We start from the raw sequence: 12437 nt of genomic DNA on the forward strand, positions 1-12437 counted from the left end.
ATAATCTGGCCACTCCATGTACAGAAAAGAATCCCATGAAAGGACTGCTATGTTGGCCAGCATAAATCAAGACCAAAAAAACAAAACAAAACAGAACATCTGGGTGTCCCTAAACACACTGTAGTGAAACTATAGTCTTAAAGGCCAGCAAAAAAGACAGACCACCTATACAGTAGCAGCAATTAGACTGATGGCCAAATTTAAAATAGCAGCAATGGGAGCTGGGAGACGAAATGATGGTACCTTCAATGTGCTAAAAGAAAGTAACTGTCAGTCTACTACCCTGAACTCAAGGATGCAGTCAAAACATTTGCAGACAAAGGAGAACTGAAAGAAGGGCCACAACCAAAGGGGATTTTAAAGGAATGTTCTTAAGTTGGAGCAGAAAATGATCCCAGATGGAAGGTCCTCAGTGTGAGATGAGATAGCAAGCAAAATATGGGCAAAGGTGAGGACAAAGCTATGCACACACTGACAGCATAAAATAGCAAAAAAGTCTAACTTGTGGGGTTAAACTAAAATATTTGACGATAATAGCACATAAATTGGAAAGGGGATGATAAGGTTAACACATTCTCAGAACCTTGTAAGGTCAGAAAGAGAATAAAGACATTAACTTTAGATTTTATTATGCATACACACTGAAGTATCTATGATGACCATTATTAGAACATATGTAGGGAGTAGCAAACAGGAAAAAAAAAAAAAAAAGGAATAAAACGGCTCCATGAATACTGATGGTCTTCAATGCCTGACTGCCAGCTTCACCTCACCCTCAGCTAAGCTGTAGCCATGCTGCTATGTCATAGTTTTCACAAACTGAAGTCTTTACTGTGAGAAAATCTGCCATCCTTGTCAAGTTTACCACCTTCCTAACCCTTCTCGGAGAAGAAAGTGGTAAAACTAAATTTGGACTGACCAAAAACAAAACAAATAAGCACAGAATTCAATGTAGGCTACTTTACAACAAGCCTGCTTTGGTGAATCAGTCAGCCTCTGGTTTATCAGCTGCTACTAAAGAGGGAGAAAGTTGTTTTACTGGATCATAATGGAATAGGAAACTGAAATGCAATTCAGGAGAATTGCATCCAATGTTCAATGGCAGAGGAGTAAGCTCCATATAGATTCTTGGGAACAGTATAAGATCTTTAGATAAACAATCTATATCAAAACAGTTCAGGCTCAAAATACACTTCAATAAAATTCTGTGGGACATATTCAGTTTAGTAAGTCAACAAAAATTACTATAATAGGTAAATCTTATTAAATAAATATTATGCTGAAATTTTAACTAAAATAAAATATAAGAGCCCTAGCCAGTTTGGCTCAGTGGGTAGAGCGTCAACCTTTGGACTCAAGGGTCCCAGTTCAATTCCTGACAAGGGCACATGCCCGGTAGCAGGCTCGATCCCCAGTGTAGGGCGTGCAGGAGGCAGTCAATCAATGATTCTCTCTCATCATTGATGTTTCTATCTCTCCCTCTCCCTTCCTCTTTGAAGTCAATAAAAATATGTATTTTTTTAAAATAAAATAAAGTATAACAATTAAAAGATCACCCTCTGCCCTGCCCCCATGCATTGCCCCGCCTCTGCCTCACAGGCTCCGCCTTCTGGCCCACTCCATGCCTGGCCCCGACCCACCAAAAATTAAAAGAGCAATAGGCAGGCCCTGACCAGGTAGCTCAGTTGGTTAGAGTGCCGTCCCAATATGCTCCAAGGTTGTGGGTTGGGTCCTGGATCAGGGCACATACAAAAAGCAACCAATGAATGCACAAGTAAGTGGAACAACTTTCTCTCTCTATCTCTCTCTCTCAAGTCAATCAATTAAAAAAATGTTTTAAAGACCTATAGGTAAATAGTCTGATGGTAATAATAGTACAAATCAGGTAACCAAATATACACCAAATAAGTGAGAATTTTATTACAAATTAAAATATATGGCCGGTTCATTTCAGGGTCATCCCAAAATGCCAAGGTCACAGGTTTGATTCCTGGTCAGGGCACATACCAGGAGCAACCAATGAATGCATAAATACGTGGGCCAACAAATTGATGTTTTGTTTTTTTTTTCTCTCTCTCTAAAACCAATTAAAAATCTATATATGACCAGCAATTATGTAAAGTACTCTAGTTCTTTTTCAGGCTACTGTCAACGTAATTGAATTATCCATCCAATACTGAAAAAGTATACACAGAATGATTTAAGAGATTAGTATAGTAAAAATATTTATGTTCTTGTCTATTTTAACAAATCATGGTGCAACCAAAAAAAAAAAAAAATCACACTTTATAGCACGGGAAAGTTTGTTAAAGCAAATCATCTGAGTATTCTTTAACTGCAACATAAGCCAACGCGAGCTTTCACAGCACCTTTTGGAAGCACCAGCGTGAACACAGCGAAGCCATGGGCTGCAGACTGAGACTCAGAGGCCGCCACTCACCTGGAAGAGCTCTTTAAAGGACGGGTGCACCATCGGGTTCGGCACAAACGGCAGCGCATAGAAAGGGAGGAACTCGGTGGTCTGGCTCAGCGCTGCCCCTTTGCTCTCCAAGTAGGTTTTGAAATAAGAAATCCTTTCATCCAATTCCTCTTTGTCCTACGAGGAAGGGAAGATGCTCGCTTGAGGTCCCCTGCTTGACGCCAGCCAGCCCAGCCCACTGTCCACCCCAACATCTCTCTCCAGCCTCGGCGCCGGCAAGTGCGCTGTCTCCAGTCATTCCGACAGCGCCCGCAATTTCACCTTCATGAAACTGTCAGGAATATCAGAGAACAGACATATTCAATATACTGCCTTTTACTTTATTACCATTTTCTCACAGTCTTACAATTCATCATAAACATCGTATTATGGCAGGACAAAACCTCATCTTGTGGGTCTGTCACAATTTAACCAACTCCCCATTATCAGATAGGTACAGTTTCCACATTCCCGAGATCATAAATATTTGTGAGCATTTCCATGATTCCCGTAGGAGAGATTTCAAAAGGTGAGTTTTTTGAAACAAATTTCCACATCACACTCCTTTCCTTCATTATGGTAACTGAGCAGTGATCTTGCCTGCTGCACTAATTCCACACGAAATCCAAGCAAGTCCTGCCCAGGGTTTCCATCTCCTCCTGCGCCTCCAGCCTTGAATCTGGCATTTTCCTTCCAGGACACCCCCCTCACAGCCTGTTCTAATAATCAAAGCATCTCACTGCACCTACATTGTAAGAACCAGAAGTAAAAAATATATCATGTTTATTTATTTTTTAAAACTTATATCAATGGGAAACTTAGAAAATATAAATAAATACAAAGGAAATGAGAATCTCCCATGATGGTACCCACATCAGTGCTATCTTAGGAACAGCCTTCCAACAATGGCCACTATAATGTTCTGTAGGGCTGCTCCCTCCATCACTGTCCCCTCTGTTGGCCCCCCTGACAGTTCAATAATTTAACGCAGGTCCTCAGGCAGCAGGTAGAGCGTGGACCAGCCACTAACCCAGTGCACGTGGTCCAATGTCCGCGCGGCCCTGCTCCCTTTCCTTGGCTCTGCACTGGGAGGCTCACCCGCCCCGGCAGCCTCTCTGCAGGTCCCCAGCCGCGCCTGGGAAAGACTTCAGAAGCTACACTTAACGAATGCACAGGCATACCATTTTTCTACTGTTAATGCTTAAACTCGTCTTCTAATATATATGTGGTCTACATATGTGTTCTTAGACATACATGCATATGTTTGCTGAGTTTTCAAAAACTTGAGGTATTCAGAAAAACAATGTAGCTTTCATTACAGAAACTGTTAACTCTCTAAGCGAATTAGAAAATAAACTGCTGCCCTGGCCAGTGTGTTGCTAAGTGGTTAGAGCGTAAGCCCATGCACTGAAGGATCACAGATTTGATTTCTGATCAAGGACACATAGTTGGGTTGCAGGTTCAATCCCCAGCCCGAGTTGAGGCATGTATGGGAGGAAACCATCGATATGTCTCTCTCACATAAATGTGTTTCTCTCCCTCTCCTTCCCTCCTTCTCTCTCCCTCCCTTCTCCTTGCTCTAAAAAAAATAAAATAAAAAATCAATGGGAAAAAAATCCTCTGGTGAGGATTAACAGAAAAAGAAAGAAAGAAAGGAAGGAAGGAAGGAAGGAAGGAAGGAAGAAAGGAAGGAAGGAAGGAAGGAAGGAAGGAAGGAAGGAAGGAAGAAAGAAAGGAAGAAAGGAAGAAAGACGAAACTGCTGGGAATGAGGTAGAAAATTATTCATCAGGACACAAGACACCTACCCTCAGCATTATGATAAAATGGCCATAAACTAAATTAATGCTCATTAGGAAACATAACAGCTATCATTCTCCCTAACACACTATTCGGACCAACTGTCTCACAGGGAACGTACAGGTCTCCGCACGGAGCGCTTCAGAAGATAGATGGCAAAATGGATGTGAAGGTAGAACTCCAACTTCTGGGCAAAGGAGTCACCATCCCGGATGGAGCTGGGAATGTGCTCTTCCCACAAATCGAAGAACACTTTCTGGGCTCCGTCGTCAAATGCAGCAATGAGGTCCTTCTGTGGAGAAGACATCAGACTGAAGCCCAATCATGGGTGTCCTTTCTTCCGTCACCCAAAACTCTCACAGCCCTCCCAATACCTCACACTCTGACAGGTCCCCCAAAGAGATTCCAACATGCTCAAGCAGCAGCATTCTTTACGAACTGGGAGCATTTCGATTATCAACAGAAATTTAAAAAAGTAAAATGTTACCTGGATTATCGATGATTTGGAGTCCCTTAAAGAGCTACGGGCTGTTTTAGGTAATGCTTTTCCCTTCATTTTGCATTCTTTTGAAAATGTTTTCAAGGTGTCTTCAAATTCAGCAAAATCTAAATACTATAAAAGAGACCACAAATGTATAGTTCTCTGTTTTAACGTCAACAATGTAACTCCCTTTGATGTAACTACACCAGTTCAATATTATCACCAATATCTAATGGGGTTAAGGGACTGTCATTATGGGGAGAATCTGGGATCCAGCTTAGAATTTACTTTCCATATATACACTAAAAGCCTACAAAGACGGTAACATAAAAAATGCTTCTTTACAGAAAATAAGTTGGCTTTCAGGAGGAAAATGTGAGCTCCATGATTCATTATAATTATTAATAGGAAATAAATCACATTTGCAGCCATCGGAAAAAGTAAGTGATGGGCAGACGGCCTGATGGCTCTGGGTCAGGTAGGTCTCTGGGGATTTGTTACTTGGAACAGAGGAATGAGAGATAATGCCTGTGCTGAAGAGAAGTCAGGAGAAGACGGGCAGTACAATCAGCGGCCTCCGGACAGAGCACTGCTGATCCTGACGCCCCAGCCCTGCATCCCGCACCACGGCTCCACCGCTGCTCGTGACACTCCGCCCGCCTCCCACTTTGTCAGTCGCACCTTTCTGTTCCCTCCTCTCCCGTGACTCTGTCCTCAGGCCTGTCCACAGCCCTCCGCTGTGTTAAGAATTTATTCATGCATTGATAACCTAAAGAACCTTATTAAGTTTTTCATTCTGAAAAAGCTCTCCTGTTGATTTGAGTATAGACAGTTTTTGTCCTGCTGCTTCTTTCTTTTAGACATGCATGCATTTAGATAGCTTGCCGTTCACATGCATGACTTTGAAGGCTCTGAATTTTTTATGTTGAAATAGTTTTATTATTAAAGTATCTACAGATACTGAAAAAAATAATTTATTCATAAGCATGCCAACAAATCCCAAAGCTGTGTCTCCAGGTGGATGCCTCGTCCTTGCTCCACGCTGCACCTCTCGATGCCCAGTGGACAGCTGGATCTCACAGGAAAGCAGTAGCGACCGTTTCTTTAACAGCAACTATGTGCCACCCACACTAAAAGCAGCAGAGGACACCAGAAGGCGTGGGTCCTACCCTTCAAAAGCTTTCCGCTTGGGACACCAAAACGTCCAACAATAGGCACCAGATAAGAAGTTATGATGCAGCCACTCAATGAAATGCTTTACAGCAGTGGTCAGCAAACTCATTAGTCAACAGAGCCAAATATCAACAGTACAATGATTGACATTTCTTTTGAGAGCCAAATTTTTTAAACTTAAACTTCTTCTAATGCTACTTCTTCAAAATAGACTCGCCCAGGCTGTGTTATTTTGTGGAAGAGCCACATTTAAGGGGCCAAAGAGCCGCATGTGGCTCACAAGCCGCAGTTTACAGATCACAGCTCTACAGCATTAAAAAAGGTGAGGACCACAGGGAGACGTGCAGGCTGTTATTGTTGGCGGACTAATGACAAGCTACATGAACAATGTGTATGGGACCATCCCATTTTGTGAAACAAATTACAGGCCTGTGAATGTATTTTGAGTATTCATAGAAAAAAGTCTGGAAAGATAATACTTTAAATCATTAGCTATGGTCATTGCAGGAGCAGAACAGGGAAATTCAATGTTTATACTTTCAGGCTGTTTACCATAACTATGTGTTGCTCTTATAATTTTCTTTAAAAGAATTCTAAAAGCAGCTTTAAGATTTCAGTTTAGTTAGTTATGAAAACAAAATGTAAACACAGGGAAAATTGAGTCATGGAAAATAGATAACTGGGATGTAATGACAGAAGAGACGGGCAAGGCACTATAGAGCCTGCCGCATTGTAAATGCAAGCTTTACCAGTTTTCGCGGGCTTTCTCTGTAGTGTTACATACCTACCTCTTTCACTAGTCCAAGCAATTCGGATTCATGAGCCAGGATATCCCCCATATTGAAAGGTTACTGTTAATTCTCAGCAAAAATCTCTACAAGGCAAAAATATTAAACAAAAGCTTTCATTCTAAACATCTGTGAAGTCACAAAAAGGTGGCTGTGGTTTGCAGGATAATGGTCCCCAAAGATATCCACATCTTTATCCCCAGAAGCTGTCAATATGTCATATTATAAGGCAAAAGAAATGAAGGCTTCCAATGACATTAAGGTTGCCAAACATGATTTAAAATAGGGAGAATAGCCCTGGCCGGTTTGGCTCGGTGGATAGAGTGTCAGCCTTGGACTCAAGGTCCCAGGTCCGATTCTGGTCAAGGGCATGTAAATTGGTTGCAGGCACATCCCCACTAGGGGGTGTGCAGGAGGCAGCTGATTGATGTTTCTAACTCTCCCTCTCCCTTCTTCTCTGTAAAAAATCAATAAAATTTATTTTTAAAAATAAATAAAATAAAATAGGAAGAATATTCCCAGCCAGGTGGCTTAGCTGTTGGTACATTGTCAGTACACCAAAAGGTTGCAGTTTCGATTCCTAGTCAGGGCACATACCTAGGTTGCAGGTTTGAACCCTCACAGTATCTACCGGAGGCAAATGATCACTGTTTCTCACGTCAATCTCTCTCTCTGTCTCTTTCTCTCTCTCAAATAAATAAAAACATATCCTTGGGTGAAAATTTTAAAAATTATTTAAAAAAACAGGAAGAGTAGCCTGGATTATCAGGTAGGTCCAGTGTAAGCACAGGGCTCCTTCCAAAGGAAAGAGGGAAGCAAGAGGTCAATGCCAAAGACTCAACCAGCCATTTTCCGGCCTTATAAGTGGAGGAGTGCCCAGGAGCCACGGAATACAGGAATCTTCTAGAAGTCCTACAAACATCTTGATTTAGTCCAGTGAGACCCATTTCAGACTTCCGACCTCCAGAAATGTAAGATAATAAACCTGTGTTGTTTGAAGCCACTGTGCTTATGGTAATTTATTATAGCAGCACTAGGAAATGGGATCGCTAAAGTCAAAAGTAATTTCTTTCTTCTATGTAATTAGTAACAGTAATTCTTCCTACACTTACAATGAATGTGGACAAGGACTAGAGGATGGTGTAAATGAGAAAGTCAAGGATTGCTGGCGATACTGTGGAAGACTAGTTTTTTTTTATTTAGTTTTCTAATGTGCTATAATGTGGTATGCAATTCAAATAGTCAAAACCACAAAGTGTATTTAGAACAGAACGGAATTTAATGATAAGGTTAATTCATCTACTTTAAGGAAGGAATTAGAATTAATCTGATGTAAATGAACACAGTCACTAATCCCTCCCTCTGCTCCCAAGTAAACATATTAAACATTGACAAAAAGTGTGCACAATTTCTAGTTTTCTCCACCTTCGGTGTCTGAGTTAGGTTAATCAGAGTGAGGTTTTCCCAGAAGATAGGGGAAAGTGAAAACAAGCACAACAGTGATGGAGCATTGAAGCTAGGAAGGGGGTAGGGAGGTACATAAGGGAGTTGTAAGCCAGAGAAAAGGTAATGGGGCCAAAGACCTGCTTAAAGTGAGCTTTAAAGAGAGTGGTGGTCAGAGAGGGGGATGCGTGCTTGAAATAAAAATTTTGGAGGTGGTGCATGACCACACTGTGGGTGGATGAGGATGATGGAGGGAAAGAAAACTAACAGTAAGGAGGATGGAGAAACTTGTGTGGCCAGGATGTTGAAATAAAAATGAGGTTGAGGCCCTGGCCAGTGTGGCTCAGTTGGGTGAGCATCATCCCAAGTATTGAAAAGTTGCCAGTTTGGTTCCTGGTCAGAGCTTGATCCAGGAAGAACTCGGCTAGTAAGTGGGAAAGTGGGAATTTAAATCCAGACCAACGTTAACCACTGCACAGCATTATCCTGGGTTTGCACCACCTGAATCCGAATCACCTGGGATGCTTGTGCAAATGGAGGTTCCCAGCACCACCCTGATCTCACGCCCCAAATTGTTTTAATCAAGCTCTCTGGGTGATCTTTATGCACATTCAGGCTTGAGAGCCACTGCTGTACTTCATGGAGAAACTAGAGGAAACTTCTTCACTTCTGAGGGCTGCAGTGGCAGCCTCTGAATTCCTATATAATAAACAGGGTTTGTGACTAAGGGTAAGACTGCGGGGTGTGTCTGGAAGAAGAATTTGCACAGCAAGCATCCCGTTTTTTTCTTGGAGTGAATGAAATATGGACCTCACCGGGGTGCCTGGGAAGGGTGGTTAGATGATGGAGATAACGGAGGGGGTGAATCCAGAAATCCCAGGCCACCCGCTCGCACCGCCACTACCGATCTGAAGGGACCCCCGCCAAGGGTGGCCCCATTGCAGACAAGATCAAGGATTTAGTGGCGGGGAGCAGCTGGGCCTGTCCTCGGCCCACGCCCGGGACCGCAGCGAGAAGTCGGGATTTCTCTCTGGGGAGAGGGCGCATCAGCACCGCGGCCTCGGGTCCCACCGCTGCTCCTCCCTCCCGGGGCCGCGGGCTCGGGGTGGCCCGGGACCATCGGGGACGTGCTTACCTGGGGCTCTGCCGCGGGGACCCGCGCCCTCCCCGCCCGGCCGCCAACTCTCCAGCCGTCGCCCGGGCAACCGCCGCCGCCTGCTCCCCGTCACGTGGGGGAGGCGCAGCCAATCACGGGCACGGTGGGCGCGGAGCATACTGGGAGGAGAAGCGGGAGCTTTGGGAATTCAGGGGGCAAACTTTCCTGGGGCGGAAGTAAGGCGGAGATGCCCGCTGGGGGTCGCCCGCTGTGTGTCGGTGTCTCGGGTTCTACCCTACACCACTGCCGTGCGCCCGTTCGTTCCTTCCCGCCAGCGGGCCCTGGCTTTGCTCCCAGCTCTGCGGATGAGCCCCAACAGGCTCAGGCTCCAGCCTCAGGAGCTAGTTGGATCCCAGGAAAAACGAAACCCGCACGAGAAGATGCACTGGGCCGTGTTCGCGGAAAAAGATGGGATTCGTTATTTTTCATTTTCCTGGAGTGACCCAGGACCACCTCAGAACGTGTCGCCCAAGATCTGCTTAAAGCTTCTGGCACAAGGGTTCCACGCCACCTCAGCAGTTTGCAGTGATTTTTGGAAAAACCTTCCCCGCCCACCCCCGCACGAAATTTGTTTTTTAGAAATAAAACTGGAGCCCTGGCCGGGTGGCTCAGTTGGTTGGAGTATTGTCCTGTACACCAGAAGGTTGCAGGTTCGATGGTCTGTAAGAGAAGCAACCAATCCATGTTTCTATCATCAATGTTCCCCTCACCCCCTAAAGTCAATAAACATATCCTCTGGAATGCTAATCTTATCTCTCCTTGTACCTGGTGCTCTTGAACTGAAGTTGCCCAATTCTGGCTGGAGATGGAGAAATCCTTCTCTTCCAGACCCTGAGGCTATGTGGTGGGGTCCGTCTTCCCATCTCCGTGCTTTCTTCTCCAGGCATCCAAGAGGGTGGAGACAGGGAAGAGGGCATGGCGAAGGTAGGGGAGCTGCCTTTAGAGAAGCATTTAAGAACGACACATCTGCCAAAACCGGTTTGGCTCAGTGGATGGAGCGTCAGCCTGTGGACTGAAAAGTCCCAGGTTTGATTCTGGTCAAGAGCATGTACCTTGGTTGCAGGTACATCCCCAGTAGGGGGTGTGCAAGAGGCAGCTGATCTATGTTTCTCTCTCATCGATGTTTCTAACTCTCTATCCCTCTTCCTTCCTCTCTGTAAAAAAAAAAAAAAAAAAAAAAAAAAAAAAAAAAAAAAAAAATCAATAAAAGAAAAGAAAAGAATGACACATTTGAGTTTTCTGCAGCCAACACCCCACTGTGGGCCTGGCCCTGGAGCTCCTTGGGGGTGGGAAGTCATGCATCCCTGCAGCATGCTACATAGCTTTGAATGAAGTCATCTTTGCAGCTGTGGTAGGCAACTAAATGCCCGGAGGCTGTCTCTACTGACAGGCAAAGACCTGAGACAAAAGCAGAGGAAGAGGGTACAAATCCCAGTGAGGGGGGAGCTGGTAAGCAGTAACCCCTGAGTTGGATGAGGGGGTGAAGCCCTCTGAGGTTGACCTGCTCCAACAAGCCTGGCAGCCAGCTGGACTGACTGCAGGGGGCGCCCCGAGCAAGAACATGTCTCTGAGCAAGCGCAGGATCTGGATTTCATCAGAAGGTTGAACAAGCAGCCTACTGAAACACAAGGCACCAAGCGAAAGATGAACTACTGCAAGGCACTGCTTAGGGGAAAAAAAGAAAAAAAAATCCCTTCCAGGAAAGTTGTGTTTTGTAAGGAATGCAGAGCCACCTTTCTTCCTGGCCCAGAGTCCACAATAGAGGCGGAGGACCCGGGTGTTGGCCCGTCTCACAAGCTGCTGGATTTCTTGGAAGGAGAGCTCACCCTGCTGGGAATACAGCCCCCACGGGAGCTGCCAGGGAGCTGGAGCGCAGGGAGGCCTGACAGTGAGGAAGACCAGAGTCCCCCTGGGCGGTGAGTGCTGTCCTTGTCTTTCCCAGAGATCTGAGTCACATCGCAGGCCCCAGGAGTTCTGTGGGCTGCAGGAGGTTGACAGAAAAGACACAGGCCTTAAAATGAGCTTCCCAGGGAGCAAATCTGGATCTGAGATCGTTTCAAAGAAAGCGCACTTCTGCTGGGCTCTCATCGGGGGTGTTCCCAGATAAAGACACTTCAGATTTTTTGAGGAATACCACTAGTTTCCAAACATATGTAAAGCACACACGTTGTGGGGCACGTGAGATGAGCAAAGAGGATGGTGCGTTGACCTGAACTGGAAGAGTAGATGCTAAAGTGACTGAATTTGGGTGATTTCCTGACAGGTCTGCACGCCTCGAGGACCAGCTAACATGGCACACACAGAACATCCTGAATTCTGTGGCTGTCCCTGCCTTTTGCGTGGAATGTTTCAGATGAGATTCCTGGAGCCACTAAGCGTGCCCTGGCCTCCTGGTCCAAGCCTGAGAGCCAGTCCTACCTACCTGCCCCAGACCCAAGTCACAGGATCATTTATTGCGTTCATGGTGAAGCCTGTGATGTGAGGGAGTGTGTGAGACAGTGATAGCTGGGTTACCAAGTAAACAGCGGGTTAATCTTAATAAAAAGAGTAATTCATGGTGATAAAAAGTGCACATAGCTCCATTAACGCTCCCTTGTTACCCTTCTCCCACCAGTAATGAAAGACCCAGGGCCTCCACCGAGCCTGAGACCGAAGCTAAGATGGGATGAAGCCTTTCACTAAAGGTCGCACCAAACCAAAAGTGAAACTATGGGCGGTGAGGAGAGAATTTGGCAGGTCGCTGGGGCCTTTCCAAGTGGTTCCCCCGGCGGCCGCAGAGTCACCTGGGGCCTCACACCTGCCCCCTGTCACACCTGCCCCCTGACACACCTGCCCCCTGTCACACCTGCACCTGTCACACCTGCCCCCATCACATCTCCCCCTGTCACACCTGCACCTGTCACACCCGCCCCTGTCACACCCGCCCCTGTCACACCCGCCCCTGTCACACCCGCCCCAGTCACACCTGCACCTGTCACACCTGCCCCCATCACATCTCCCCCTGTCACACCTGCACCTGTCACACCCGCCCCTGTCACACCCGCCCCTGTCACACCCGCCCCTGTCACACCTGCCCCTGTCACACCCGCCCCAGTCACACCTGCACCTGTCACACCTGCCCCCGTCACATCTCCCCCTGT

The 12437-nt window shown here is 45.8% G+C and overlaps 1 protein-coding gene across 2 annotated transcripts in view; it reads right to left on the bottom strand.

The window, feature by feature from the left end:
• The window catches only part of ARMC9 (armadillo repeat containing 9), a 100709-nt gene extending 91282 nt beyond the window's left edge, over positions 1-9427 (bottom strand). For both annotated transcript variants that reach the window (XM_084891779.1, XM_084891780.1), the window contains exons 1-5: positions 9277-9427; positions 6699-6784; positions 4744-4869; positions 4378-4548; positions 2441-2596 (exon numbers count right to left, since the gene is read on the bottom strand). In XM_084891779.1, coding sequence (XP_084747905.1) covers positions 2441-2596; positions 4378-4548; positions 4744-4869; positions 6699-6749 — 504 coding nt within the window. In that variant the 5' untranslated portion in view covers positions 6750-6784; positions 9277-9427. The remainder of the gene's footprint in view (positions 1-2440; positions 2597-4377; positions 4549-4743; positions 4870-6698; positions 6785-9276) is intronic.
• Positions 9428-12437: the final 3010 nt, after the last annotated feature.

This window comes from Pipistrellus hanaki (assembly GCF_964339955.1).
Source record: "Pipistrellus hanaki genome assembly, chromosome: 8".
Lineage (NCBI taxonomy): Eukaryota > Metazoa > Chordata > Mammalia > Chiroptera > Vespertilionidae > Pipistrellus > Pipistrellus hanaki.